Raw genomic sequence first — 26,879 nt, 5'->3', positions numbered from 1 at the left:
GTTGCTGATAATGGGCATCTGTACGTCTATGTAGATATTCCATTAAAAATCAGCTGTTTCCAGCTACAATAGTCCTTAACAACATTAACAATGTCGACACTGTATTTCTGATCAATTTGATGTTATTTTAATGGACAAAAAATGTGCTTTTCTTTCAAAAACAAGGACATTTCTAAGTGAACCCAAACTTTCGAACAATAGTGTATATTCAAATAAAATCACTTAGTGATTCCTGTCCAGTTCCACTGAATGAAGGAGAGCTAGATAGTGTTACCTTAGCCACACGGCCATGGTCCAGACAGTCCTGTAGCTCTAGCTTGTCCATTCCAGATGCACACCGAGGCCTGACAACAAGAATGGGAATTAGAAATGGAATCCTCCAAGAGATCCGTAAAGTGAAGTGGCTAGTACTTTATTTTACTGTACGGTTTCCACTAGTATTCAACTGGTAACAATGTGTACTTCCTAGCATTTACTTACTAAACACATTTGGCAACTATCAAATGGTGTCATGTGGTGCGTTTAATGAATCCCAAATGAACAAACAAGTAAAAGTCATTCATAAGTTATTACTGTGTAATTACCATTAGATTTTATTGTAAAGTAACAGCAGGAATATGAAAGATTGTGTTAGTATAGGAAACACACTGTGGTCATCACACACCTGTTCATCCCTGGTAGGTTGCCCCAGAAGTACCTAGCCCTGTGAGCCGCAGACACCTCAATGGCGTCGATCATCACTGGATTGCACTGTAGGACACGCACGCACACACACACACACAGGTTGGTGTTTGATTGAACATACCGCTGCTACCGTGGGTTACACATTTTCACTCCTTGTGTTATGTTGCGAGTCAGTAACGATAAATAAAGACTAAGTAGACGAGACGACTTCTCAAGCTATCTCACGAGGTAATGCCAAAGACCTCTGAGGTTGTCACTTGTATTGATCCATTGATATTGAATTGATATTGTGGACACGACAAACCTCGAGGAAACGGGAGATGTCTCTCTTGTCGTTGACGCCCATGGCGACCACGTTCTCGAACATCCAGAAGAAGGGGCGGTCCTCGGCCTCCTTGGGCTTGGCCTCACTCAGCAGACGGTAGAACTCAAAGAACAACCTCCCTGTGCCCTCTGGACAGACAGACAGGGGATGAGGAGAACACGCTAGGAGATTCCTACTACAGTCCAATGTAAACTGAATAATAATGTACATCAATTGCAATTAGGGCTGGGCGATATGGCCAAAATATCATATTACTGTATTTAAACATTTATTTTTACTGTATTTTATGTTGTGGAATAATAAAAGTTTAAAATTTGCTTTATGAGTAATGTGTGACCCTAGGGTGCCAACACATACGTTCTAAGTGATTCCAATGGGTCTATCTATCTCTATTCGGATTGTTTTATACTGTTCAATTAAACTTCAACCAAAAATACATTTCTGAATTTTCATACATTTCTGCATTTCCTGCACTCATTTGAGATCATTTCCACACTGCCACATAGGACTGCACGATATGGGTAAGAACACTAGGCCTTATTTTTAACCAAATGTTGTGATTTGACTTGCGATTTAGATCAAAACACTTGGGTGAACTGATGGGATGATGGAAAAATAATGTTTATTCAAATTCTACAGTTAGAAGATAATAGTGGGCACTTTGAATACAGTTTTATTTGATATGACAACGAATGAAAATGGCAGGGAGGAGTTATTGTGACACGGTAGGAACCAAAGTGTTAGTCAGTGTTTCCTAGGGGACACTATAATCTTTGGCTACATTCAATGATTTCTCTTAGCTACTTCATGTAGCTAACATATTCATGCTCTTTGATTTAGAAGATATTGTTACACAAACAACATGCTGATTGAAGCCTACACCAACACTGGTATCAGGCTGTATTTCTCTGACTAACTAGTGATTAGCATTAGTGGCTAACACGACTTAGCCACAACCTGCTAAGAAAAGACAAACTAGCTGCTTGCAGATGTAAGAAACACTAAATAATAGTGTAATTATATAACACTTGAGGACTTATATTAAGAAGCAAAGTGGAAACAGCATCGTAGTCATCAACACGTGTGCTGCATTGACCATGCAGACTGAACGCAAGAGTCTCGTGGTCGAGCAACAACAAATGCGCTCCTTAATCGACGGGGCCGAGCTCGGTCTAGGTGCAAAACAGCGTGGAGAGAGAGAGCGGAGAGAGATGACTCAAGTAGCGGAGTAAACTATAAAAATGGACATTACACACCAGCGTATCACATTTAACAAACCAAACATTCAAACACCGTTACAGAAGGTAAAGTAAAAACCCAAACCAGTCCGTGCATCAATACCGGTCTAAAGTAAAATACGGTATACCGCCCAGCCCTAATTCCAATAATACATCTGTCATTATGAGTTTCAAATATCCCTGATTCTTATACCTTACATGTTGCCCTGGACGTTTAGAGGTACAAGTCTATAATGTACATGTAAGAGGGAATGTATATACATGAAATTTCATAAGAACTACTTCACTGGAATTTTAGCCTGTAACACTTGGCATGAATTCTAAAGTGTAATTGGAGTGAAGTGAAGCATGCTTATTAATACATTTAACGAAGTTTGATTAAAATTCATTATTTTGATTCGATTTCTTACCGTACAATCCCTTCCTGGCGGGGTTGACGATAGACAGGTCATTACAGGGGCTTCCTCCGATCACCAGGTCAAATGGGCCCCACTCTTCTATCTGTGTGAGACAATCCCACCACCTACTGTCAGACTGAGTGTAACACACGTCAATGCCCCAACATCTGCCCCCATCTGCCATTCCCCATTCCCAATCCCCCCTATCCTATCCCCACAGTGTCACCTCCCCCCATCACCTCATCCATATTGCCCACCACCCCCAACGCAGGGTAGTACAGTGTCTTCAGAAAGTACTTAACTTATTCCACATATTACAGCCTGAATTCAAAATGGATGAAATATTTTTTTTTCTCACAAAATACCCCATAATAACAAAGTGAAAACATGTCTTTAGAAATGTTAGCAAATTTATTGAAAATGAAATACAGAAATATCTAATTTACATAAGTATTCACACCCCTGAGTCAATACATGTTAGAATCACCTTTGGCAGCGACTACAGCTGTCAGTCTTTCTGGGTAAGTCTCTAAGAGCTTGGATTGTACAATATTTGCACATTATTCTTTTTACAATTCTTCAAGCTATGTCAAGTTGGTTGTTGATATATTGCTAGACAGCCAGGACAATAACCTAAAACACAAAGCCAAATTGTTGCTTACCAAGACAACATTGAATGTACCTGAGTGGCCTAGTTACAGTTTTGACCTCAATCGGCTTGAAAATCTATGGCAAGTGAATTTGTCTTCCAGTGGAAAGCAGACTGAACCATGTTTTCCTCTAAGATTTTGCCTGTGCTTAGCTCTATTCCGTTTATTTTTTATCCTAGAAAAACTCCCTAGTCCTTGCCGATGACAAGCATACCCATAACATGATGAAGCCACTACCATGCTTTAAAATATGAAGAGTGGTACTCAGTGATGTGCTGTGTTGTATTTGCCCCAAACATAACGCTTTTATTCAGGACATTAAGTTAATTTCTTTGCCACATTTTTTCCAGTTTTACTTTAGTGCCTTATTGCAAACAGGATGCGTGTTTTGTAATATTTTATGCTATACAGTCTTCCTTTTCTTTTTATGCTGTCATTTAGGTTAGTATCTTCAGTTTTCTCCTATCACAGCTCCTTAAACTCTGTCACTGTAACTGTTTCAAAGTCACCTTTGGCATCAGGGTGAAATCCTTCATGGTGAAATCCACCATACCTTCCTCTCCAGCAACTCAGTTAGGAAGGACGCCTGTATCTTTGTAGTGACTGGGTGTATTCATACACCATTCAAATTGAAATGAATAACTTCACCATGCTAAAATAAATATTCAAGGTCTGCTTTTTTTTTTACCCATCTACCATTGGAAAAGATCCTTGGTCTTTGTGGTTGAATCTGTGTTTGAAATTCACTGGTCGACTGAGGGACCTTACAGATAATTGTATGTGTGGGGTACAGAGATGAGGTAGTCATTTAAAAATCATGTTAAACACTATTATTGCACACAGAGTGAGTCTATGCAACGTATTACAGTGCATTCTGAAAGTATTCAGACCCCTTAACTTTTTCCACATTTTGTTACATTACAGCCTTATTCTAAAATGGATTAAATTGTTTTCCCCCCATGATCAATCTACGCACAATAACCCATAATAACAAACTAAAAACAGGTTTAGACATTTTTGCAAATAAAATATATATATATATATCACATTTACATACAGTATGTGACTTCTTAAGCAAATGTATACTCCTGGACATATTTAGGCTTGCCATAACAAAGGGGTTGAATACTTACTGACTCAAGACATTTCAGCTTTTCATATTTAATTTGTAAGAATGAAACACAACACAACAAAATGTGGAAAACGTCAAGGGGTGTGAATACTTTCTGAAGGCACTGTATAAACACCAACCCCCCACCCTACAGAACGACCCATACAGAACCCCCCCCCCCCCACGCATCCATACCACCCACCCCACTTCCCTACAGAACACCCCCCTCCTTCCCAGCTCTACATAGGGGCCTTTTCATCTGTGACAAAGGCCTTGGAAAGAGAGAGAGAGAGAGGGTGTAGCTTTCCCAAGCAGGGCCAGAGCAGACCCTCTCCGGGCCCAGCCCCTCTTTGAGGAGTGCTCTGAGTCGCTGACAAAGGGGTGAATGGGTTCTGGGGGATTTACTCTGACAAGAGGCTGTGCTTTGTCCTCTAAACCAGATGACCTCACGGACTCTCATGCAACCCGCCAGCACGCCCCTCTCTGCAGCTGTGGTGGAGCTATGTGTTTACGTTCGACTTGGGAGTGGTTAATGTTGTCTGTTGGTGTGTTTGCATGTTTGTGCTCTTGTGTTGAAGCTCTCAAAAGAGCCCTTGCGAGCCCATGAGTCTGTATAGGTTTCATTGTGAATCCACATAATGTAGGTCAGGGGGGAGGGCATTCACTATAAGGTGAGGCTCATTAGGCTACAATAAGGTACTACTGTCCTGTCTGGACAGGCAATGGCCTGGTCCAGACAGAACAAACCAGTAACAGGTGTGTGGTATGAATGTGTGCAATTGTTTGATTTTCCATGACACTGACGAGGACTACTCCTTATGACCAGTGTTGGGGGTAATGCATTACAAAAGTAACACTATACAGTGGCTTGCGAAAGTATTCACCCCCCCCTTGCCATTTTTCCTATTTTGTTGCCTTACAACCTGGAATTAAAATGGATTTTTGGGGGGTTTGTATCATTTGATTTACACAACATGCCTACCAGTTTGAAGATGCAAAATATTTTTTATTGTGAAACAAACAAGAAATAAGGCAAAAAAACAGAAAACTTGAGCGTGCATAACTATTCACCCTCCCAAAGTCAATACTTTGTAGAGCCACCTTTTGCAGCAATTACAGCTGCAAGTCTCTTGGGGTATGTATCTATAAGCTTGGCACATCTAGCCACTGGGATTTTTGCCCATTCTCAAAGGCTAGACTGCTCCAGCTCCTTCAAGTCGGATGGGTTCCGCTGGTGTACAGCAATCTTTAAGTCATACCACAGATTGAGGTCTGGGCTTTGACTTGGCCATTCCAAGACATTTAAATGTTTCCCCTTAAACCACTCAAGTGTTGCTTTAGCAGTATATTTAGGGTCATTGTCCTGCTGGAAGGTGAACCTCCGTCCCAGTCTCAAATCTCTGGAAGACTGAAATAGGTTTCCCTCAAGAATTTCCCTGTATTTAGCGTCATCCATCATTCCTTCAATTCTGACCAGTTTACCAGTCCCTGCCGATGAAAAACATACCCACAGCATGATGCTGCCACCACCATCCTTCAATGTGGGGATGGGTGTTCTTGGGGTGATGAGAGTTGTTAGGTTTGCGCCAGACATAGCATTTTCCTTGTTGGCAAAAAAGCTACATTTTAGTCTCATCTAACCAGAGTACGTTCTTCCATATGTTTGGGGAGTCTCCCACATGCCTTTTGGCGAACACCAAACGTGTTTGCTTATTTTTTTCCTAAAGCAATGGCTTTTTTCTGGCCACTCTTCCGTAAAGCCCAGCTCTGTGGAGTGTACGGCTTAAAAGTGGTCCAATGGACAGATACTCCAATCTCCGCTGTGGAGCTTTGCAGCTCCTTCAGGGTTATCTTTGGTCTCTTTGTTGCCTCTCTGATTAATGCACTCCGTGCCAGGTCCGTAAGTTTTGGTGGGCGGCTCTCTCTTGGCAGGTTTGTTGTGGTGCGTTATTCTTAAAATGTTTTAATAATGGATTTAATAGTGCTCCGTGGGATGTTCAACCCAACCCTGATCTGTACTTCTCCACAACTTTGTCCCTGACTTGTTTGGAGAGTTCCTTGGTCTTCATGGTGTCGCTTGCTTGGTGGTGCCCCTTGCTTAGTGGTGTTGCAGACTCTGGGGCCTTTCAGAACAGGTGTATATATACTGAGATCATGTGACAGATCATGTGACACTTAGATTGTACACAGGTGGACTATATTTAACTAATTATGTGACTTCTGAAATTAATTGGTTGCACCAGATCTTATTTAGGGGCTTCATGGCAAAGGGGTGAATACATATGCAAGCACCACTTTAAGGTTTGTAATTTTTTTCATTTCACTTCACCAATTTCGACAATTTTGTGTATGTCCATTACATGAAATCCAAATAAAAATCTATTTAAATTACAGGTTGTAATGCAACAAAATAGGAAAAATGCCAAGGGGGTGAATACTTTTGCAAGGCACTGTACGTAATCAGATTACATTATTGATTAATGGAGTAAAGTAACGCATAACCTTTTCAAATTGGGTAATATTATTACAGTTAATATACCTGCCGCATGTGTCCATAATCCAATGATTTTGTATTGTTTATAAAATAGCACCAACAATCATTTTTAGAGAGGTTGCACCTCTGATCTTTGCCATTGATGGCTTCTGTGATAGCAAAGCCCATAGAGGGCTTTCCTGTCTAGTGGCAAGTGTTCCCTTTATACATCTCTACATCTCTACGTCTCTACATCTCGAGAGAAAGATTTGGAATGAAAAGATAGGAAATCTGTACAGATGTTTGACTGACTTCAACTTAAATATATACACTACCATTCAAAAGTTTGGGGTCACTTAGAAATGTCTTTGTTTTCCATGAGTTGCAAAATGAATAGGAAATATAGTCAAGACGTTGACAAGGTTATAAATAATACTTTTTTATTGAAATAATAATTGTGTCCTTCAAACTTTGCTTTCTTCAAAGAATCCTCCACTTGCAGTAATTACAGCCTTGCAGAACTTTGGCATTCAAGTCGTCAATTTGTTGAGGTAATCTGAAGAGATTTCACCCCATGCTTCCTGAAGCACTTCCCACAAGTTGGATTGGCTTGATGGACACTTCTTACGTACCATATGGTCAAGCTGCTCCCACAACAGCTCAATAGGGTTGAGATCCGGTGACTGTGCTGGCCACTCCATTATAGACAGAATACCAGCTGACTGCTTCTTCCCTACCCTAAATAGTTCTTGCATAGTTTGTAGCTGTGCTTGGGTCATTGTCCTGTTGTAGGAGGAAATTGTCTCAAATTAAGCGCCGTCCACAGGGTATGGCATGGCGTTGCAAAATGGAGTGATAGCCTTCATTCTTCAAGATCCGTTTTACCCTGTACAAATCTCCCTCTTTACCAACACCAAAGCACCCCAGACCATCAATTTGCCTCCGCCATGCTTGACAGATGGTGCCAAGCACTCCTCTAGCATCTTTAATTTTTTTCTGCATCTCACGAATGTTCTTCTTTGTGATCCGAACACCTCAAAATTTTATTTGTCTGTCCATAACACTTTTTTCCAATCTTCCTCTGTCCAGTGTCTATGTTCTTTTGCCCATCTTAATATTTTCTTTTTATTGGCCAGTCTGAGATATGGCTTTTTCTTTACAACTCTGCCTAGAAGGCCAGCATCCCGGAGTCGTCTCTTCACTGTTGACGTTGAGACTGGTGTTTTGCGGGTACTATTTAATGAAGCTGCCAGTTGAAGACTTGTGAGGCGTCTGTTTTAGAGGACGACCGATTAATTGGCATGGCCGATTAATTAGGGCCGATTTCAAGTTTTCATAACAATCGGTAATTAGTATTTTTGGACGCCGATTATGGCCGATTACATTGCACTCCACGAGGAGACTGCGTGGCAGGCTGACCACCTGTTACGCGAGTGCAGCAAGGAGCCAAGGTAAGTTGCTAGCTAGCATTAAACTTATCTTATAAAAAACAATCAATCTTAACATAGTCACTAGTTAACTACACATGGTTGATGATATTACTAGTTTAACTAGCTTGTCCTGCGTTGCATATAATCAATGCGGTGCCTGTTAATTTATCATCGAATCACAGCCTACTTCGCCCAAACGGGTGATGATTTAACAAAAGCGCATTCGCGAAAAAAGCACAATCGTAACACCAATGTACCTAACCATAAACATCAATGCCTTTCTTAAAATCAATACACAAGTATATATTTTTTTACCTGCATATTTAGTAAAAAGAAATTCATGTTAGCAGGCAATATTAACTAGGGAAATTGTGTCACTTCTCTTGCGTTCAGTGTAAGCAGAGTCACGGTATATGCAGCAGTTTGGGCCGCCTGGCTCGTTGCGAACTGTGTGAAGACCATTTCTTCCTAACAAAGACCGTAATTCATTTGCCAGAATTTTACATAATTATGACATAACATTGAAGGTTGTGCAATGTAACAGCAATATTTAGACTTAGGGTTGCCACCCGTTAGATAAAATACGGAACGGTTCCGTATTTCACTGAAAGAATAAACATTTTGTTTTTGAAATGATAGTTTCCGGATTTGACCATATTAATGACCAAAGGCTCGAATTTCTGTGTGTTTATTGTATTATAATTAAGTCTATAATTTGATATTTGATAGAACAGTCTGACTGAGCGGTGGTAGGCAGCAGCAGGCTCGTAGGCATTCATTCAAACAGCACTTTCCTGCATTTGCCAGCAGCTCTTCGCAATGCTTGGAGCATAGCGCTGTTTATGACTTCAAGTCTATCAACTCACGGGATTAGGCTGGCAATACTATAATGCCTATAAGGACATTCAATAGTCAAAGGTATATGAAATACAAATGTTATTGAGAAATAGTCCTATAAATTCATATAATAACTACAACTTAAAACTGGGAATATTGAAGACTCATGTTAAAAGGAACCACCAGCTTTCATATGTTCTCATGTTCTGAGCAAGGAACTTAAACGTTAGCTTTTCTACATGGCCCATATTGCACTTTTACTTTCTTCTCCAACACTGTGTTTTTGCATTATTTAAACCAAATTGAACCTGTTTCATTATTTATTTGATTATATCATATATATGTATTATTTTAAGTTAAAATAAAAGTGTTCATTCAGTATTGTTGTAATTGTCATTATTACAAATATATATGTAAAAATCGGCCGATTAATTGGTATCTTTTTTTGGGTCCTCCAATAATCGGTATCGGCGTTGAAAAATCATATTCGGTCGACCTCTAGTCTGTTTCTCAAACTAGACACTCTAATGTACTTGTTCTCTTGCTCAGTTGTACACCGGGGCCTCCCACTCCTCTTTATATTCTGGTTAGAGACAGTTTGTGCTGTTCTGTGAAGGGAGTAGTAAACAGCGTTGTATGAGGTCTTCAGTTTCTTGGCAATTTCTCGCATGAAATAGCCTTAATTTCTCAGAACAAGAATAGACTGACGAGTTTCAGAAGAAAGTTCTTTGTTTCTGGCCATTTTGAGCTTGTAATCGAACCCACAAATGCTGATGCTCCAGATACTCAACTAGTCTAAAGAAGGCCAGTTTTATTGCTTCTTTAATCAGAACAGTTTTCAGCTGTGCTAACATAATTGCAAACAGGTTTTCTAATGATTAATTAGCCTTTTAAAATTATAAATTTGGATTAGCTAACACAACGTGCCGTTGGAACACAGGAGTGATGGTTGCTGATAATGGGCCTCTGTACGCCTATGTAGATATTCCATTAAAATAAATCAGCCGTTTCAAGCTACAATAGTCATTTACAACATTAACAATGTGTACACTGTATTTCTGATCAATTTGATGTTATTTTAATGGGAAAAAAATTGCTTTACTTTCAAAAACAAGGACATTTCTAAGTGACCTCAAACTTTTGAACGCTAGTGTATATGGCTAACTAAGCAGCCCATATGATAGCGCAGTACTTGTAGACTAGTACAGGAAAGCAGCGCCACCGATGAAAGGAGAAACCAGCGATCAACCCCGAGTTAGTAAGTAGCCTATCTTTGGTAGAGTGACACGGTTCGCCTTGCTCCCTCCGACAGTCAAACAGGGAGATTGAGATTTTCTCCATGAAAGTAAAACGAAGTAATATAACTTATCCCTTTCCACCCAAAGTAATATTGTAAAGTAACGCGTTACTTTTGCTAAATATAACGATAGTTCGTCATATGTTGAATTAGGAGAAGGAAAAGAAGCACCTGCTTTACACAACATAATGAGTCATTGGGGAAGGGATTGGATCTTTGCTTTAGAGACAAACCTAGTACTCTACTCTCCCCTCTCTCACCCCTCCATCTATATGATTTAACTCAGATTCAATTTGTTCTGCCCACCCATATGTAAAGACTGTGAAGAGAGAAGAGAGAGAGAGAAAGAGGGAGATTTGATCTGCTTACATTCTTCCTGGAGATGTTGCGCACATCGTGCACATACTGGATTCTTCCTTCATGTCGGACGACCCCCACCGATATGGAATCTTCACACACCTCTGATGCAATATAATGGTCCACTTTGAATCCTAGGTCTCGTAGCACTAAGTAGCCTAAACACACACAGGTAAACAGATATTTTTTTGCGGGTTCTGAATATTACACTTGAGTAATGCATTGACACACACACACACACACACACACACACACACACACACACACACACACACACACACACACACTTACCAGTGGCGATGCCATCGAACAGTGAGAGCACGCGGATGGGGCGCCTCTGTTCTGCAGGGACAGCCCGGTAGATCTTTGGGCTTTCCTGAGAAACATATAGACCAAATCAAAATGTTTATATAAACAAACACAGACACTGTATGTACTGTAGTAATGTTGCTATGAGTGGGACCCTGAAGTTTTCCTGTCCCTGTGACCTGACCAAGAAGAACGGCAGGCCCTAGATACTGTATGAGCTAAGTTAGTTTGGCCTCGGTAGTGGGACAAGGGTCAATGTGAGGAGTTAACTAAAGCATCTTGATGGGACTCACAAACTCCTGGCCGTTGTCGTTGACGAAGAACTCCTGCAGCTTCATGCTCCAGTCGTGGCGTCGTTTGAGCACGCCGTAGTTCTGCAGGGGCTGGCACATGAAGCAGCGCCACGGGTCCAGGTTACGGGCACTGTTCGACGCCCCTGCGCCCACCAGCATGTCCAGACAGTCGACACAGAAACACCTGTAGGGGAGGAGACAGAAGTGTATGATAAGGTTGAGGGGGGAAAAGGGGAGATGGACGAGTAGGGGAGGGGAGAGGGAAAGGGTGGAGGGAAGGCAGGGGGAGAGAGGGAGAGGGATATGGGGAGGGAGTGGGGGAAAGAGGGAGACGAGAGGAAAGGCAGGGAGAGAGAGGGATATGTGGGGGAGGGAGAGAGAGGGATATGTGGGGGAAGGGGAGAGAGGGATATGTGGGGAAAGAGAGATACGGGGGGAGGGGGAGAGAGATATGGGGCAGGGGGAGAGAGATATGGGGCAGGGGAGAGAGATATGGGGCAGGGGGAGAGAGATATGGGGCAGGGGGAGAGAGAGATATGGTGCAGGGGAGAGAGATATGGGGGGAGAGAGAGAGATGGGAGAGGGAGAGAGATATGGGGGGAAGGGGAGAGAGAGATTTGGGGGAAGGGGCGGAGAGATATGGGGGGAGGGGAGGAGAGATATGGGGGGAGGGGAGGAGCGATATGGGGGGAGGGGGAGAGACAGAGAGAAAGCAGAGAGAGAAAGCAGGTGGAACTAGTGAAAATAAAAGGTGACACCGAGAGGAAACATATACAGTGCTGTGAACAAGTATTTGCCACCTTTCTGATTTTCTCTATTTTGTATATTTTTTATACTGAATGTTATCAGATCTTTAACCAAAATCTAATATTGGATAAAGTTGACAAATAATTGTAAAAAATTATACCTCATTTATTTAATTGACAAAGTTATGCAACAACCAATTCCCTCATGTGAAAAACTCAATAACTGGTTGTGCCACCTTTAGCTGCAATGACTGCAACCAAATGCTTCCTGTAGCGACATTAGAGATCAGTCTGTGGAGGAATTTTGGCCCGGTCTTGCATGCAGAACTGCTTTAACTTCTAGTTCCTCCCAAACCCGGATCCGGGAGCACCCCCATCAGTAAAAAAGCGGACTAGCATAGCCTAGCATAGCGTCACAAGTAAATACTAGCATCTAAATATCATTAAATCACAAGTCCAAGACACCAGATGAAAGATACACATCTTGTGAATCCAGCCATCATTTCTGATTTTTAAAATGTTTTACAGGGAAGACACAATATGTAAATCTATTAGCTAAACACCTTAGCAAAAGACAACACTTTTCTTACTCCACCATTTTTTTACTGCATCAGTAGCTATCACAAATTCGACCAAATAAAGATATAAATAGCCACTAACCAAGAAACAACTTCATCAGATGACAGTCTGATAACATATTTATTGTATAGCATATGTTTTGTTAGAAAAATGTGCATATTTCAGGTATAAATCATAGTTTACCATTGCAGCCACCATCACAACTCTCACCAAAGCAACTAGAATAACTACAGAGACCATCGTGTATTACCTAATTACTCATCATAAAACATTTCTTAAAAATACACAGCGTACAGCAAATGAAAGACACAGATCTTGTGAATCCAGCCAATATTTCAGATTTTCTAAGTGTTTTACAGCGAAAACACAATATAGCATTATATTAGCTTACCACAATAGCCAGAAACACAACACCATTTACCAGCAGCAAAGGTTAGCGATCGTAACAAACAGGCAAAAGATATATAATTTTTGACTAACCTTGATATTCTTCATCAGATGACAGTCCTGTAACATCATATTACACAATGCATATAGGGTTTGTTCGAAAATGTGCATATTTAGCGGCACAAATCGTGGTTATACAATGTGATTAGTGGCCAAAACTTCAAGCAATCTGTCCGGCGCCATCTTGGAGAGGCACCTATTCTAATCGATAAGTAATCATAAACTTGACTAAAAAAATACAGGTTGGACAGCAAATGAAAGATACATTAGTTCTTAATGCAACCGCTGTGTTAGATTTTTAAAATTAACGTTACTGCGCAATACAGCGTGCGCTAAAGCGAGACCGCACCGAAATTCATGGCGGAATTATTATTTGACATTTGTCAACATAAATACGAATTAACAGCATAAAGACTGCTTACTATTTGCTGAGCTTCCATCAGAATCTTGGGCAAGGTGTCCTTTCTCCAGAACAATCGTCTTTTGGTTGAAAGATGTCCTCTTCTCCTGTAGAAATAGCAGCTAATGCTAGCCATCCACTGGAGAGGTGTCCAACTCGTGGTAGCGCGTCACAAAGAAATCCCAGAAAATCGCAATAAACTGATATAAACTGCTATAAGTCGGTTTAAATTAACTACCTTATGATGTCTTTAACACCTATAACGAATAAAAACATGACCGGAGATACAGAACTGCTAAAACGAAAGCTTTTCAGGACGCCATTGTGATGTCCCTCTTGCGCCAGGCGCCCCGTTGAAAAGAACGGTACTTCCGTTCCATGAGCCTTTATAGTGCCCCAGATTGTGCAATCCACTCCATTCAAATTCTCACCGCTTACTGACATCTAGAGGAAGGCGTATGCAGTGCATGTAGCCCCATAGCTTACATGGGGACTTATAAACTGACCCCAGAACAGGGACCTCGATTTCAGAAATCTCACTTCCTGACAGGAAATGTGCTGCAGAATGAGTTCTGTTTCACTCAGAGAAATAATTCAAACGGTTTTAGAAACTAGAGAGTGTTTTCTATTCAATAGTAATAATAATATGCATATTGTACGAGCAAGAATTGAGTAAGAGGCAGTTTAATTTGGGAACGAATTTTTACAAAGTCGAAATGGCGCCCCCCTATTGCCAAAAGGTTAACTCAGCAACATTTGTAGGTTTTCAAGCATGAACTGCTCGTTTCAAGTGCTGCCACAACATCTCAAATGGGATTAGGTCTGGACTTTGACTAGGCCATTCCAAAACTTCATATTTGTTGCTATTTAACCATTTTCATGTAGACTTGATTGTGTGTTTTGGATCATTGTCTTGCTGCATGACCCAGCTGCGCTTCAGCTTCAACTCACAGACAGATGGCCTGACATTCTCCTGTAGAATTCTCTGATACAGAACAGAATTCATGGTTCCTTCTATTAGGGCAAGTCGTCGTTCTGAGGCAGCAGAGCATGCCCAAACCATCACACTACCAACCCCATGCATGATATGGTATGAGGTTCTTACTGTGGAATTCAGTGTTTGGTTTTTGCCAGGCATAATGGGACCCATGTCGTCCAAAAAGTTATACTTTTGACTCATCTGTCCATAGAACATTCTACCAAGAGTCTTGATGATCATCCAGGCGATTTCTTTTGGCAAACTTGAGTCAACATTTTGGATGAGATGGGTCCCATTACATCTGGCAAAAACCAAACAGTACATTCAGTATAAAAAATATGTAAAAATAGAAAACAAATACTTTTTCACAGCACTGTACTTCTAATCAACAGGTTAGAGAGAAAGGAGAGTGAAAGAAAAAGTAGAAGCTGACTGAGAAGGCAGCACGTAAAAGAGGGTTGAAATGAACTAAGATACAGCAGATTACAGTTAAGACGCAGAATATTACACTAATGACACAGTATAGATACAGCCCGTGTCCCAAATAGCACCATATTCCCTAGTGCACTACTTTTGACCACAGCCCATAAAGTAGTGCACTGCACTTTTAGAAAAAAATGGTTCCAAGAGCGTTCTTCAGCTGCCCCCAAAGGAGAACCCTTTTTGGTTCCACGTAGAACCCTTTTGGGTTCCATGCAGAAACCTCACTGGAAAGGGTTCTACCTGGAACCCAAAAGGGTTCTTCAAAAAGATTCTCCGATGGGGACGGCCGAAGAACCTTTTTCGGTTCTAGAAAGCGCCCCCTTTTTTCCCGTAAGACTGTATAAAAGGGACAAGGGCAACATTTGGGCTACACTCGCAGAAGATTACCGCGATACGGTTAACGAGGTGAGTGTTGAGTCCCACCTGCAGCAGTTGGCGTTCCCACACAGTAGCACCTCGCGCCCCCCGCAGCACACCGTGCAGTATGATTGGTAGCCGTCGTCATCATACATGTAGGAGATCTCCAGGTACACGTCCTACAACACGCACGCAACAACAGTCATTAACAACAATATCTAGACGCCAGTCTTGATTTACAGAACAAAACAATAAAAAATACCACATTTCTTGACACCAGGATCTTTAATCAGTTGGAGCATGTATGGTGAGGCAGGAAATCAAACAAGAATGCGAATACCGTCATAGGATGCCACCTTTCCAACAAGTCAGTTCATCAAATTTCTGCCCTGCTAGAGCTGCCCCAGTCAACTGTCAGTGTTGTTATTGTGAAGTGGAAACATCTAGTGGTAACAACAGGTCAGACACGAAGCGGTAGGCCACACAAGCTCACAGAACGGGACCGACGAGTGCTGAAACTCGTAGCACGTAAAAATCATCTGTCCTCACTCCCAAGTTCCCAAACGGCCTCTGGAAGCAATGTCAGCACAAGAACTGTTCATCGGGAGCTTCATGACATGGGTTTCCATGGTCAAGCAGCCGCACACAAGCCTAAGATCACCATGCGCAATGCCAAGCGTCGGCCAGAGTGGTGTAAAGTTCGCCGCCATTAGACTCTGGAGCAGTGGAAACACGTTCTCTGGAGTGACGCTTCACCACCCGGCAGTCCCGACGGACAAATCTGGGTTTGGCGGATGTCAGGAGAACACTACCTACCTGAATGCATAGTGCCAACTGTAAAGTTTGGTGGAGGAGGAATAATGTCTGGGTCTGTTGTCTGTTTTCATGGTTCGGTCTAGGCCTCAGTTCCTGGGAAGGGAAATCTTAACATCTGTGTATTTTAAACACAGAGACCAAAGTCCACAGACACAAAGGCACCGCTCTGGGACACATTGTATAACACATTGACAAAGCTGTAAACTGACATCAACATCACTGCAATTGTACCAGTCACTCACCATGCACCCATTGCACTTAACAAGGGGCTGAACCATAGCTATTTGAACTATGATGGCCCATAAAAACAAAGCTGCTAATAATAAAGAGAATCCTTGAGCCAATAGTTTCTATAAGAACAACCTGAGACCTCCGTAAATCTGGATAAAGGCCATTGCTTCAGAAACCCAATAAGATGATGTGATTAGACCTGGGTTCAAAAATGATTTGCAATCCTTACAAATCTTTTAGCTGGGCTTAATTGAGCTTTCCTGGAGCAAATAGAATAGTCGCAATGCCACAAACCTGGCCCCTCTGGCACTCCATACAAGCTAAAGCAAACGCTAAAAGTATTTGGAAAATTCCAAATAGTAATTGAACCCAGGTCAGGATGAGATGACGTAATATGATCATGTAGGGAACATTCACGCCTGTGGTAATGATCTATTGGACTGGGGGTATGTCAATAGAAGCAGTCAGCCAGGCCTGGTATCGATGCTTCTAGTCCCTTACACAAGAGAGACAGGCCTAGGCATGTCTCACTCTTAAGTTCTGAACACAGTGGTTCTATTGACAAAATAGCTCTAGATGACTTCTGTGGAAAGTCTTCTTCCAGAGAGCCGCACAAACACATGGATAAACACTATCACCCAGCGCAGGGATTCAGGATTGGATTATATGTTTAGGTAGGTAGGTGTCATTCACCTCAGGGTGTCCTGACTCTTTCAATGGGATCTAGACTCAGTGGCGGTTGGTAAAGATGGCTGTGTGAGACTGATGACAGTGATGACAGTGTAAATGTAATATAGGTGTATTTCTTGCCAGTGTGCCATTTCTGAATGAGAGGGCATTAGAGAAGTGCACTAACCTTGCATGCTTGGCAAAGGCCTCCTTCAAAAAGTGGGTGGAAGGTTGCCACTCTTGTCTTCCCGCAAGAGATGCAAAAGTCTGCACGAAACAAATATGAGATGGACAAAGACTTTCGACGAAAACACTTTTCGCAGCTCATGTTCAACAGCTACGGTGTCTTCAGAAAGTATTCAAACCCCTTGACTTTTTCCACATTTTGTTACGTTACAGCCTGAATTTAAAACGGGTTGAGGTGTTTTTTAGTCACTGGCCTACACACAATACCCCATAAGGTCAAAATGTGAAGGGGGAAAAAAGGAATACAAAATGAAAAGCTGAAATGTCTTGAGTCAATAAATAGTCAACCCCTTTGTTATGGCAAGCCTAAATAGGTTCAGGAGTAGAAATGTGCTTATAAGTTGCATGGACTCACTCTGTGTGCAATAATAGTGTTTAACATGATTTTTTAAATGGACTACCTCAACTCTACCACACACATACAAGTATCTGTAAGGTCCCGAGGGTGGAGCAGTGATTTTAAAACACAGATTCAACCACAAAGACCAGGGAGGATTTCCAATGCCTCGCAAAGAAGGGCACCTATTGGTAGATGGGTAAAAAAAAAGAAGCAGACATTGAATATCCCTTTGAGCATGGTGAAGTCATTAATTCCACTTTGGATGGTGTATCAATACACCCAGTCACTACAAAGATACAGGTGTCCTTCTTAAGGATTGCACCATGAGGTCAAAGGTGATTTTATAATAGTTACAGAGTTTAATGGCTGTTATAGGAGAAGACTGAGGATGGATCAACAACATTGTAGTTACTCCACAATACTAACCTAATTGACAGAGTGAAAAGAAGGAATGGGTGGGTGAGGAAGAAAATAACAATTGAATTCATTTTGAATTCAGGCTGTAACACAACAAAATGTGGAATAAGTCAAGGGGTATGAATACTTTCTACAATATCTGAATGCCCTTGTATGTCAACTAGAAAGAAATAACTGAAACTAAAAGGAGAACGTACCTTCTATACTTCTGTTATTCTTCAAAACTTCATGCACCATTTGTTCTGAAGGGCAGAGAGGAGAGAGAGACACATGCAGGTGAATAATTAAAGACAGGTCTTGAGTCACATGAATAATAACATGCCATAGCAATAAATCACAGACGACTCCAGGATCGTATTCATTAGGGCATAAAATGTTAGAAAAATGTTGCAACGGAAATGGGAAATTAGTGTTTCTTATAGGACAAATCCAAGTAGTCCCCTCCCTGTTTCTGTTTTCTTCCGTTTGGTGACTAATAAATACGATCCTGATAACCCCAGGTTGACCCGTTTGGTTGACCTCTGACCTCGACTGTAGACCTCCTCTGGGCCGCTTTTGGCCTTACACAGGCTGATGCGGGGCCTCTTGGCTGTCGGGAAATACTCTGGCAGACTGACGTCCAAAACCTGGTGGTTCAACGTGTTGCTATCTGGAGAGGACAAACCCACACACACACAGACAGACAACCGTCAAAGCATGTAGAAGAAAATATACTATACCTAAAATACTCTACAAATATATGTAATATTACTGTATACCAGTTGATATTACTGTGTATTATTGGCCAAGTAATATCGGCCCACTAGCCCCGACAAACCCATTGAACCCTTACCTCTGGAGTATGGTGGATGACATAATGAAACCTACTAAACAGGAGACAACCCTTAACCACCCGAGTGTGAGTACCAGTCTTTTCTGCTAACATTCCACTCCTTGTCATTGCAAAAGAGACTGGCCTTTTGGCAATCTCAACATTCAATATGCGCTGTATTTACTGTGGAGTTGCTCATTGGTTGTTGGAAATAACATTAATATTATCCAACATGTGGAGCTTCGGAAATAGGATTAGAATTTATAACAAAGTCAAAAACAAACATTTAGCTGTTAGCTAGGCAAGTCGTGGTATTTTTAGGTTTGAAATCAAAACTAAGATTACATTTTGGTACAATAAACTGATGGTACAATAAACTGAAAGCACCTGAACTATTAGAATTTTAGCAACAAAATTTCTGCATATTGCACCTTTAAGTTGGGTGCTATAACAGTGATCTATTGGACTACATATGTACTTCCTAGGCACATTCACAATTACTGTATGATGTGAAAACTAAAATATTGCTTCAAGGGATCATTCGCATGAGAAGTTTCAACAACAAATCAATTCTAAAAAGTTAACTATCCCTTTAACGTGCCCATATTAGACAAGACAGGACAGGAGGAGGCAGGAGAAAACACCAGCCATGACATTTAGACCTTATATTGGTGGCTTTGGTTGGTGAGTCTCACCAGGGTTGTCTGTGGGTTTGAGACCTTCTTGGCCCTTAGGCAGGAAGCCCCCAATGGCCCAGTCCAGCATGGGCTTGACTTGGTCCTCTGGCCCCTCTGATTCACACTGAGGGAACGTCTTCTCAGCACGCAGACTTGCCATCTGAGAGCGGGAGGGGGAAAGGGAGGGGGGGAGAAGGAGAGAGGGAAGGGAGGTAGAAGGAGAGGGAGGAGGTTCGGGGGAAGATAATAAGAGATGGGAGGGAGAGAGAAAGTGAGAGGAGTGGGGGGGAAGAGGGGCAGAGAGAAAAATGGAGCTGAGAAGAGTAGTGTCAGAGTGTCAGCCCTGCTAAACAAACAGATGATCAGACAGGCAGGTAGGTACTCTATACAGACAGTCAAGCACACGAGAGAGACCAAACAGACCTGGTAGACAGAGACAACAGACTGAACTAGGCTACTACAAGAAGGGGCTTGTGCTCGCAGACAGACAGACAGACAGACAGACAGACAGACAGACAGACAGACAGACAGACAGACAAGTCTTCCTCTTTGTGTCATGTTTTGTCATTGATCATCATGTCTTGTCCCTGTGCTTCCCTCTGCTGGTCTTATTAGGTTCTTTCCCTCTTTCTATCCCTCTCTCTCCCCCTCCCTCTCTCCCTCTCTCGCTCTCTCTCTCTATCGTTCCGTTCCTGCTCCCAGCTGTTTCCCATTCTCCTAACTACCTCATTTACTCTTTCACACCTGTCCCCTATTTTACCCTCTGATTAGAGTCCCTATTTCTCCCTCTGTCTTCCGCTTCTGTCCTTGTCGGATTCTTGTTTGATGTTTGCTGTTCTGTGTCCTTGTTCCGCCCTGTCGTGTTTTTGCCTTCTTCAGATGCTGCGTGTGAGCAGGTGTCTATGTCAGCTACGGCCTGTGCCTTCCTGAAGCGACCTGCAGTCTGTGGTCGCGTCTCCAGTCGTTCCTCTCTTCTGACGAGAGGATTTCAGTTTCCTGTTTTGGATTTACCTTTGATAATATCCAGGAGAATCATTGTTTGTTTAAGACTGGAATAAAGACTCTGTTTCTATTACGTCGCTTTTGGGTCCTCATTCACCAGCATAACAGAAGAATCCGACCAAGAATGGACCCAGCGACTACGGATTCTCGCAACACTGCCGTCGAGTTCCAGGGAGCAATGCTCGGCAGACACGAGCAGGAATTGTCTGCTGCTCGTCATGCCGTTGAGACCCTGGCCGCTCAGGTCTCCGACCTCTCAGGACAGTTTCAGAGTCTTCGTCTCGTGCCACCAGCTACTTCCTGGTCTTCCGAGTCTCCGGAACCTAGGGTTAATAACCCACCATGTTACTCTGGGCAACCCACTGAGTGTCGCTCCTTTCTCACCCAGTGTGATATTGTGTTCTCTCTCCAGCCCAACACATACTCAAGAGAGAGAGCTCGGATCGCTTACGTCATATCACTCCTTACTGGTCGGGCTCGGGAGTGGGGCACAGCTATCTGGGAGGCAAGGGCTGAGTGTTCTAACGATTATCAGAACTTTAAAGAGGAGATGATACGGGTTTTTGATCGTTCAGTTTTTGGGAAGGAGGCTTCCAGGGCCCTGGCTTCCCTATGTCAAGGTGATCGATCCATAACGGATTACTCTATAGAGTTTCGCACTCTTGCTGCCTCCAGTGACTGGAACGAGCCGGCGTTGCTCGCTCGTTTTCTGGAGGGACTCCACGCTGAGGTTAAGGATGAGATTCTCTCCCGGGAGGTTCCTTCCAGCGTGGACTCTTTGATTGCACTCGCCATCCGCATAGAACGACGGGTAGATCTTCGTCACCGAGCTCGTGGAAGAGAGCTCGCGTTAACGGTGTTCCCCCTCTCCGCATCTCAACCATCTCCTCCCACCGGCTCAGAGACTGAGCCCATGCAGCTGGGAGGTATTCGCATCTCGACTAAGGAGAGGGAACGGAGAATCACCAACCGCCTTTGCCTCTATTGCGGTTCTGCTGGACATTTTGTCATGTCATGTCCAGTAAAAGGCCAGAGCTCATCAGTAAGCGGAGGGCTACTGGTGAGCGCTACTACTCAGGTCTCTCCATCAAGATCCTGTACTACCTTGTCGGTCCATCTACGCTGGACCGGTTCGGCTGCTTCCTGCAGTGCCTTGATAGACTCTGGGGCTGAGGGTTGTTTTATGGACGAAGCATGGGCTCGGAAACATGACATTCCTCTCAGACAGTTAGGGAAGCCCACGCCCATGTTCGCCTTAGATGGTAGTCTTCTCCCCAGTATCAGATGTGAGACACTACCTTTAACCCTCACAGTATCTGGTAACCACAGTGAGACCATTTCCTTTTTGATTTTTCGTTCACCTTTTACACCTGTTGTTTTGGGTCATCCCTGGCTAGTATGTCATAATCCTTCTATTAATTGGTCTAGTAATTCTATCCTATCCTGGAACGTTTCTTGTCATGTGAAGTGTTTAATGTCTGCTATCCCTCCTGTTTCTTCTGTCCCCTCTTCTCAGGAGGAACCTGGTGATTTGACAGGAGTGCCGGAGGAATATCATGATCTGCGCACGGTCTTCAGTCGGTCCAGAGCCAACTCTCTTCCTCCTCACCGGTCGTATGATTGTTGTATTGATCTCCTTCCGGGGACCACTCCTCCTCGGGGTAGACTATACTCTCTGTCGGCTCCCGAACGTAAGGCTCTCGAGGATTATCTGTCTGTTTCTCTCGACGCCGGTACCGTGGTGCCTTCTTCCTCTCCCGCCGGAGCGGGGTTTTTTTTTGTTAAGAAGAAGGACGGTACTCTGCGCCCCTGCGTGGATTATCGAGGGTTGAATGACATAACGGTTAAGAATCGTTATCCGCTTCCCCTTATGTCGTCAGCCTTCGAGATTCTGCAGGGAGCCAGGTTCTTTACTAAGTTGGACCTTCGTAATGCTTACCATCTCGTGCGCATCAGAGAGGGGGACGAGTGGAAAACGGCGTTTAACACTCCGTTAGGGCATTTTGAATACCGGGTTCTGCCGTTCGGTCTCGCTAATGCTCCAGCTGTCTTTCAGGCATTAGTTAATGATGTACTGAGAGACATGCTGAACATCTTTGTTTTCGTTTACCTTGACGATATCCTGATTTTTTCACCGTCACTCGAGATTCATGTTCAGCACGTTCGACGTGTACTCCAGCGCCTTTTAGAGAATTGTCTCTACGTGAAGGCTGAGAAGTGCGCCTTTCATGTCTCCTCTGTCACATTTCTCGGTTCTGTTATTTCCGCTGAAGGCATTCAGATGGATCCCGCTAAGGTCCAGGCTGTCAGCGATTGGCCCGTTCCTAAGTCACGTGTCGAGTTGCAGCGCTTTCTCGGTTTCGCTAATTTCTATCGGCGTTTCATTCGTAATTTCGGTCAAGTGGCTGCTCCTCTCACAGCTCTGACTTCTGTCAAGACGTGCTTTAAGTGGTCCGGTTCCGCCCAGGGAGCTTTTGATCTCCTCAAGAAGCGTTTTACATCCGCTCCTATCCTTGTTACTCCTGACGTCACTAAACAATTTATTGTCGAGGTTGACGCTTCAGAGGTGGGCGTGGGAGCCATTCTGTCCCAGCGCTTCCAGTCTGACGATAAGGTCCATCCTTGCGCTTATTTTTCTCATCGCCTATCGCCATCGGAACGCAACTATGATGTGGGTAACCGCGAACTGCTCGCCATCCGCTTAGCCCTAGGCGAATGGCGACAGTGGTTGGAGGGGGCGACCGTCCCTTTTGTCGTTTGGACTGACCATAAGAACCTTGAGTACATCCGTTCTGCCAAACGACTTAATGCACGTCAAGCTCGTTGGGCGTTGTTTTTCGCTCGTTTCGAGTTCGTGATTTCTTATCGCCCGGGAAATAAGAACACCAAGCCTGATGCCTTATCCCGTCTCTTTAGTTCTTCTGTGGCTTCTACCGACCCCGAGGGGATTCTCCCTGAGGGGCGTGTTGTCGGGTTGACTGTCTGGGGAATTGAGAGACAGGTAAAGCAAGCACTCACTCACACTGCGTCGCCGCGCGCTTGTCCTAGTAACCTTCTGTTCGTTCCTGTCTCTACTCGTCTGGCTGTTCTTCAGTGGGCTCACTCTGCCAAGTTAGCTGGCCACCCCGGCGTTCGGGGTACGCTTGCTTCTATTCGCCAGCGGTTTTGGTGGCCTACTCAGGAGCGTGACACGCGCCGTTTCGTGGCTGCTTGTTCGGACTGCGCGCAGACTAAGTCAGGTAACTCTCCTCCTGCCGGTCGTCTCAGACCGCTTCCCATTCCTTCTCGACCATGGTCTCACATCGCCTTAGACTTTATTACCGGTCTGCCTTCGTCTGCGGGGAAGACTGTGATTCTTACGGTTGTCGATAGGTTCTCTAAGGCGGCACATTTCATTCCCCTCGCTAAGCTTCCTTCCGCTAAGGAGACGGCACAAATCATCATTGAGAATGTGTTCAGAATTCATGGCCTCCCGTTAGACGCCGTTTCAGACAGAGGCCCGCAATTCACGTCACAGTTTTGGAGGGAGTTCTGTCGTTTGATTGGTGCTTCCGTCAGTCTCTCTTCCGGGTTTCATCCCCAGTCTAACGGTCAAGCAGAAAGGGCCAATCAGTCGATTGGTCGCATTTTACGCAGCCTTTCTTTTCGAAACCCTGCGTCTTGGGCAGAACAGCTCCCCTGGGCAGAATACGCTCACAACTCGCTTCCTTCGTCTGCTACCGGGCTATCTCCGTTTCAGAGTAGTCTTGGGTACCAGCCTCCTCTGTTCTCGTCCCAGCTCGCCGAGTCCAGCGTTCCCTCCGCTCAGGCTTTTGTCCAACGTTGTGAGCGCACCTGGAGGAGGGTCAGGTCTGCACTTTGCCGTTACAGGGCGCAGACTGTGAGAGCCGCCAACAAACGTAGGATTAAGAGCCCTAGGTATTGTCGCGGTCAGAGAGTGTGGCTTTCCACTCGTAACCTTCCCCTTACGACAGCTTCTCGCAAGTTGACTCCGCGGTTCATTGGTCCGTTCCGTGTCTCTCAGGTCGTCAATCCTGTCGCTGTGCGACTGCTTCTTCCGCGACATCTTCGTCGCGTCCACCCTGTCTTCCATGTCTCCTGTGTCAAGCCTTTTCTTCGCGCCCCCGTTCGTCTTCCCTCCCCCCCCCCCGTCCTTGTCGAGGGCGCACCTATTTACAAGGTACGGAAGATCATGGACATGCGTTCTCGGGGACGTGGTCACCAGTACTTAGTGGATTGGGAGGGTTACGGTCCTGAGGAGAGGAGTTGGGTTCCATCTCGGGACGTGCTGGACCGTTCGTTGATTGATGATTTCCTCCGTTGCCGCCAGGGTTCCTCCTCGAGTGCGCCAGGAGGCGCTCGGTGAGTGGGGGGGTACTGTCATGTTTTGTCATTGATCATCATGTCTTGTCCCTGTGCTTCCCTCTGCTGGTCTTATTAGGTTCTTTCCCTCTTTCTATCCCTCTCTCTCCCCCTCCCTCTCTCCCTCTCTCGCTCTCTCTCTCTATCGTTCCGTTCCTGCTCCCAGCTGTTTCCCATTCTCCTAACTACCTCATTTACTCTTTCACACCTGTCCCCTATTTTACCCTCTGATTAGAGTCCCTATTTCTCCCTCTGTCTTCCGCTTCTGTCCTTGTCGGATTCTTGTTTGATGTTTGCTGTTCTGTGTCCTTGTTCCGCCCTGTCGTGTTTTTGCCTTCTTCAGATGCTGCGTGTGAGCAGGTGTCTATGTCAGCTACGGCCTGTGCCTTCCTGAAGCGACCTGCAGTCTGTGGTCGCGTCTCCAGTCGTTCCTCTCTTCTGACGAGAGGATTTCAGTTTCCTGTTTTGGATTTACCTTTGATAATATCCAGGAGAATCATTGTTTGTTTAAGACTGGAATAAAGACTCTGTTTCTATTACGTCGCTTTTGGGTCCTCATTCACCAGCATAACACTTTGGCTATTTAAACTCTGAATATCAGCTATCCACCTTTATCAGGAGGAGTTCAGGGGTGGCAGGTAGCCCAGTGGTTAGAGCGATGGGGCAGTAACCAAAAGGTTGCTAGATCAAATCCCCGAGCTGATAAGGCAAAAATCTGTCATTCTGCCCCTGAACATGGCAGTTAACCCACTGTTCCTAGGCTGTCATTGTAAATAAGAATTTGTTCTTAACTGACTTGCCTGGTTAATTTTTTTTTTTTTTTTAAGAAGTTATCCTGAGCCTATTTGCAATGTGTTTACACAGCGAGAAATGCTAAAATATTGAATCAATATTTTACTTTTTCGCTATGATCAGCTTGTCAAAAATATAAGGATACATACTTGAAACCACTGATCATGACAATTTAGCCCACGGGATGAAACTCCTGGACAACAGCTGTGAGTAGCCTGATTGTCCATTTTACCTGTCCTGTGTTTAGGATATGTTGTTTGTTAACATCTCAGCGCATTTTTTATCGGATTGGCCGCCATTTAGGTTAGGCTATTCGATCGGAGAAACATGATGCTTCCGTCTCTTTGCATTGTCATTCATTTTATCTCCAGCCTGTAGGCTACAGAAAAGGCCACATAGCCTACTCTGTCTACCATATGCTATATCCTGATACATGATATATGTCAGATCATTTTTGGGACGGAACGTTGGTGGAGCGCTGCAGAGATGAATCTCTCCAACAGCACTCTGGAGAAGCACGCCGGGAATGGACAAGATAAATATTTTGCGTCCTTGCCTTTGACAAAGTGGGCACTGTTTATCCCAAGGGGGCGTCAGCGCTCACCTAAAAAGCCCATATGCCACTGGTTGAGAGAAATTGTCATCGTTTTTTAGCAGAGTTATGTGAGGTTTCATGTGTTGTTGGAGGTGCTTCTTGGCCAGTTCAGCTCTGAAAATGCTGCCTGATGAGCGGGCCAACCCTACTTATTCTTGTCTCCTTGTCTTGTTCTTTTGTGTGTTTGTTTGACTCTTTTCTCTGGTTAATGATGATCTGTCCGCCTTTGTGAGATAGAGCGAGACAGAGAAAGAGGAAGACTTGTCTGTCTGTCTGTCTGTCTGTCTGTCTGTCTGACTGACTGACTGATAAAGGAACTGCAGGGAAAGCAAGGCCCTTTATTGACTTTATTGTGCAGCTGTCACACACGCACACAGGCAACCACAGTTATATTGACATGCACACAAGCACACACACACACACACCTGACATGAAGGAAGATAGGCACTAGGCAGGTAAGTGTTAAACCACCCACACACACCTGCCACTAAATGAAGGAAGGTAGGCACTAGGCAAGTAAGTGTTAAA

The 26,879-nt window shown here is 43.8% G+C and overlaps 1 protein-coding gene across 2 annotated transcripts in view; it reads right to left on the bottom strand.

The window, feature by feature from the left end:
• LOC120059437 (DNA (cytosine-5)-methyltransferase 3B-like) overlaps positions 1–26,879 on the bottom strand; it is a 65,456-nt gene that overhangs the window by 17,052 nt on the left and 21,525 nt on the right. For both annotated transcript variants that reach the window (XM_039008482.1, XM_039008481.1), the window contains exons 9-20: positions 19,619–19,760; positions 18,639–18,761; positions 18,310–18,354; positions 17,297–17,376; positions 15,460–15,572; positions 11,403–11,586; positions 11,092–11,176; positions 10,813–10,958; positions 2,658–2,748; positions 989–1,137; positions 665–750; positions 275–344 (exon numbers count right to left, since the gene is read on the bottom strand). In XM_039008482.1, the coding sequence (XP_038864410.1) occupies positions 275–344; positions 665–750; positions 989–1,137; positions 2,658–2,748; positions 10,813–10,958; positions 11,092–11,176; positions 11,403–11,586; positions 15,460–15,572; positions 17,297–17,376; positions 18,310–18,354; positions 18,639–18,761; positions 19,619–19,760 (1,314 nt within the window). The remainder of the gene's footprint in view (positions 1–274; positions 345–664; positions 751–988; positions 1,138–2,657; positions 2,749–10,812; positions 10,959–11,091; positions 11,177–11,402; positions 11,587–15,459; positions 15,573–17,296; positions 17,377–18,309; positions 18,355–18,638; positions 18,762–19,618; positions 19,761–26,879) is intronic.

This window comes from Salvelinus namaycush, chromosome 14, assembly GCF_016432855.1.
Source record: "Salvelinus namaycush isolate Seneca chromosome 14, SaNama_1.0, whole genome shotgun sequence".
NCBI classification, from domain to species: Eukaryota; Metazoa; Chordata; class Actinopteri; order Salmoniformes; family Salmonidae; genus Salvelinus; species Salvelinus namaycush.
The sequence above is the reverse complement of the archived record's forward strand: the minus strand, read 5'-3'. Positions and strand labels throughout refer to the sequence as shown.